At 38.7% G+C, this 4661-nt stretch overlaps 1 protein-coding gene across 1 annotated transcript; it reads right to left on the bottom strand.

Moving 5' to 3' along the window:
- Positions 1 to 3492: 3492 nt before the first annotated feature.
- Positions 3493 to 4443, bottom strand: LOC116891414 (vomeronasal type-1 receptor 2-like). The gene has a single exon (XM_032892440.1). It carries the CDS (start codon positions 4438 to 4440, stop codon positions 3493 to 3495), a length of 948 nt encoding a protein of 315 aa, XP_032748331.1. The 5' UTR covers positions 4441 to 4443.
- Positions 4444 to 4661: the final 218 nt, after the last annotated feature.

The following is a 4661-nucleotide window of genomic DNA, read 5'->3' as shown; positions in this document are numbered from 1 at the left end:
CTGAAGAAAGAGAGATGAAAGACCTCAGGCGGTGGAAAGACCTCCATGCTCATGGATTGGCAGGATTAATATAGTAAAAATGGCCATTTCTACCAAAAGCTGCATCTACAGATTCGAAATGCAATCCCTCATCAAAATACCAATCCACTCTTTCAGAGAGTTAGACAAGAACAATTTGTCAAATTCATCTGGAATGACAAAAACCCAGGATAGCTAAAAGCTATCCTCGACAATAAATAGGACTCTCAGGGGGAATCACCATATCTCTCGAACTCCAAAGCAGTATTACAGAGCAATAATGATAAAGCTGCATGGTAGTAGTACAGAGACAGCCAGATAGACGAGTGGAAAATGAACTGAAGACAGAAATGAACCCACACACCTATGGGCCTTGATTTTTGACAAAGGAGCCAAAACCATCCAATGGAAAAAAGATAGCATTTTCAGCAAATGGTGCTGGTTCAACTGGAGGTCAACATGTAGAAGAATGCAGATCCATGCTTATCACCCTGTACAAAGCTTAAGTCCAAATGGATCAAGGACCTCCACATCAAACCAGATACACTCAAACTAATAGAAGAAAAACTAGGAAAGCATCTGGAATACATGGGCACTGGAAAAAATTTCCTAAACAAAACACCAATGGCTTTACGCTCTAAGATCAAGAATGAAACAAATGGGATCATAAAACTGCAAAACTTCTGTAGGCAAAGGACACTGTGGTTAGACAAAACGGCAACAACAGATTGGGAAAAGATCTTTACCAATCCTACAACAGATAGAGGCCTTATATCCAAAATACAATGAACTCAAAAGTTAGACTCAGAGACAAATAACCTAATAAAAAATGGGGTTCAGAGCTAAAAAAGAATTCACAGCTGAGGAATGCCGAATGGCTGAGAAACACCTAAAGAAATGTTCAACATCTTTAGTCATCAGGGAAATGCAAATCAAAACAACCCTGAGATTTCACCTCACACCAGTGAGAATGGCTAAGATCAAAAACTCAGGTGACAGCAGATGCTGGCGAGGATGTGGAGAAAGAGGAACACTCCTCCATTGTTGGTGGGATTGCAGACTGGTACAACCATTCTGGAAATCAGTCTGGAGGTTCCTCAGAAAATTGGACATTGAACTGCCTGAGGACCCAGCTATACCTCTCTTGGGCATATACCCAAAAGATGCCCCAACATATAAAAAAGACACATGCTCCACTATGTTCATTGCAGCCTTATTTATAATAGCCAGAAGCTGGAAAGGACCCAGATGCCCTTCAACAGAGGAATGGATACAGAAAATGTGGTACATCTACACAATGGAATATTACTCAGCTATCAAAAACAACGCAGCTTAAAATTAAGAGGGCAAAATGGTTGAACTGGAAAATATCATCCTGAGTGAGCTAACCCAATCACAGAAAAACACACATGGTATGCACTCATTGATATAAGTGGCTATTAGCCCAAATGCTTGAATTACCCTAGATGCCTAGAACAAATGAAACTCAAGACGGATGATCAAAATGTGAATGCTTCACTCCTTCTTTAAAAGGGGAACAAGAATACCATTGGCAGGGAAGAGAGAGGCAAAGATTAAAACAGAGACTGAAGGAACACCCATTCAGAGCCTGCCCCACATGTGGCCCATACATATAGAGCCGCCCAATTAGACAAGATGGATGAAGCTCAAAAGAAGTGCAGGCTGACAGGATCGCCCCTGGAATATAGGGATGATGTAGCTCCTGAGAGACAGCCAGAATACAGTAAAATACAGAGGCGAATGCCAGCAGCAAACCACTGAACTGAGAATAGGATCCCCGTTGAAGGAATCAGAGAAAGAACTGGAAGAGTTTGAAGGGGCTCAAGACCCCATATGTACAACAATGCCAAGCAACCAGAGCTTCCAGGGACTAAGCCACTACCTAAAGACTATACATGGACTGACCCTGGACTCTGACCTCATAGGTAGCAATGAATATCCTAGTAAGAGCACCAATGGAAGGGGAAGCCCTGGGTCCTGCTAAGACTGAACCCCCAGTGAACTAGACTTTTGGGGGGAGGGTGGCAATGGGTGGAGGGTGGGGAGGGGAACACCCATAAAGAAGGGGAGGGGGGAAGGGGATGTTTGCCTGGAAACCGGGAAAGGGAATAACACTCGAAATATATATAAGAAATATTCAAGTTAATAAAAATAAATAAATAAATAAATAAATAAATAAATAAATAAATAAATATAGAACAATTAGAGGGCTGCATAGTGTGCCCTTTGACCACGATAAAAGCAAACTAGAAATCTGTAAGAGTAAGATCAGGAAGAGTACGCCAATCACTGGAGAACTTCCTTCACAACTCCCATATGAAACCATATGCATGTGACCAATGCAGTAAAACCTGCATGGTATTGAACAAAATGAGCAATAAAGCATATAAAACTCATGGGACATAGCTAAAACATGAACAAGAGGGAGATTTAGATTTCTATATATATTTATTGGTTATATTATATGTAAATAATATGTATTATTTAAATATAGAGAAAATATGTTTGTCCTAATATATTTATTAGAAAGGAGAAAAAAATAAATTTAGTGTGTAATGGGTATGTGTAAATGTATGTGAATATCAGTAATAATTACAAAAGAACAGGTCATGAGTTTGAGAAAGTGTAGGAGTGATGGGAGAGGGTGAGGGCCCAAGAGGGAGATAGAAATATTGTAATGTTTTACTAGAATTTTCTGGGCAGACAATCTACCAGAATTCAAGTATGAACACAAAAAGTTGTGTTTAGTTGCCAGCAGTTGAAGAAGATCTTAATTTGGAAATATTCACCCCAGATAGTGAAGTCTATAAGACATCAAAGGATTGCAATCAAGGGCAGATTGTTGAAAATGGTTTATTTGGATTCATTACAAAAATATTGATGAGCAGACCCAGAAAAATAAGTGCAAGTTCTCTAAAACTAAAAACATACTAAAATAGTAAAAACAATTTTTGTTAACTCAAAGTCAGCTATAGTAGAAGGACATGCATTGGATAACTGCTAGTTATTCCACATAAGAGACCCACCCACAGCAGTATTTGAGATAGTTGGCAGTTAAGAAATGGAAATTCTTTTGTTCAATTCTGAAAAGGTGTTCCTAAGTGCAGAAAACACCATAAAATACATAAGCAAAGCTCCAAATAGCATTTCAAAATTTTGGTTTAGAAGTATTTTAATAAAGAAAATCCAGAAATAAAATCTAGTTCATAACATTTCAATGACATTCATTATGTACAAAGTGTCATAGTTTGAGTGGGTAGTAAGTGTTAAAATTATTAAAATTATATACATGGATTTATATTCAAGAAACATGCTAAGTACCTGAATTTTAATAGTGTACAGAATGTCTGAATTATAACTAAAGCCATTTCATGTATTCAAGGTACACATGCAAATAGTTACATGAAAATTATTAAGACACTGTTTTCATGCCTAGAAAGTAGAGGTTTCAGTTTAGCCATGGAAAGAACTTTGAAAACAGGTCATTCTCAGTATAGAAAATGAAGAAATGAATTGCAAAATAACTTTATTATTCTTCATGAGTAAAAAAGGGCAGATGGTGGGGTAGCATGTTGTCAAAATCGCATTTATTGACTCCACTCTTGGAATTTTTTCACTTGAAAAAAAGCTATAAAGGGTGACACAGTTGTTCAACCAATAAATTAATACAAAGCAGCTCACCAGAGACAGGATGCTGTGGGTGGCTTTGCGCTCAGGGGATGGCTGGGAAGAAAGATTTGGGCTACGGAGATGCTGGGCTCCCTTGCGGTGTCTGTAGAGGAAAATCACCATGTAGAGGCTGGCGCACATCATGATGGTCACAAAGAAGAGATCATGAATGATGACAATGCTAAGAAAAGACCCTGAATTGTGGTTCCCCACCTGCTTGTTTACACAGTAACCATCTGTATATCCATGGCCAGCAAGAGTATTATTAGTTTTGGCAATTACCATGTCAAGCATATACCCATAGATGAGTAGGTTAATAAGCCAGGAGCAAAGTAAGGAAGAAAAGATCCATGTAGAGAGTCTAGGCTTAAGCCAGGCCCACTTAGAAGTACTGGGAGTGATGGTGATTACTTGGAATGTGCTTAAAACACAGGTGCTGCAGATGGACAGACCCCGGCTGACTCTGAATGTAAACAAAACTGTCTTACAACCGATATCGTCCAGAAAATTGGGTACTCCAAAGGATAACATGATATGTTTTGTCAATAGGAATACAATCAGCAGAATATTAACTATTGTCAGGTGAATGAAAACTGAATCTATCAACTTCTTATACTGAGGCCTGAAGACGAAAGTGTATATATATAACAACAATAGTGCTGAGTTGCCCATGACACCAAGACAGAACTGCAATATGAGAAAGATCTGGACAATAGTGTCACTTGGAAGCATGATGTTGATGTGGGTCAGGTTTGTCAGGTCTAGCGTACCAAATGAATGGACTGTAGTCAAGAAATGTAAATAGTGTTTGTAGAAAAATATACCTCTCAGGAGAAAGAACTGATGAAATGTCCAATTCTTTCCTTTCCTCTTCTACCTCCTGCTCTTCTTCTTTGTTTCTTCTTTTCGTTTCTCAAGTCAGAGATACTCTGTGTAGCCCTGTCTGGAACTTC

Source organism: Rattus rattus, chromosome 2 (genome assembly GCF_011064425.1).
Source record: "Rattus rattus isolate New Zealand chromosome 2, Rrattus_CSIRO_v1, whole genome shotgun sequence".
In the NCBI taxonomy this organism is placed as follows: domain Eukaryota; kingdom Metazoa; phylum Chordata; class Mammalia; order Rodentia; family Muridae; genus Rattus; species Rattus rattus.
Note: the sequence above shows the minus strand (reverse complement) of the source record. Positions and strands in the feature narration are given on the sequence as shown.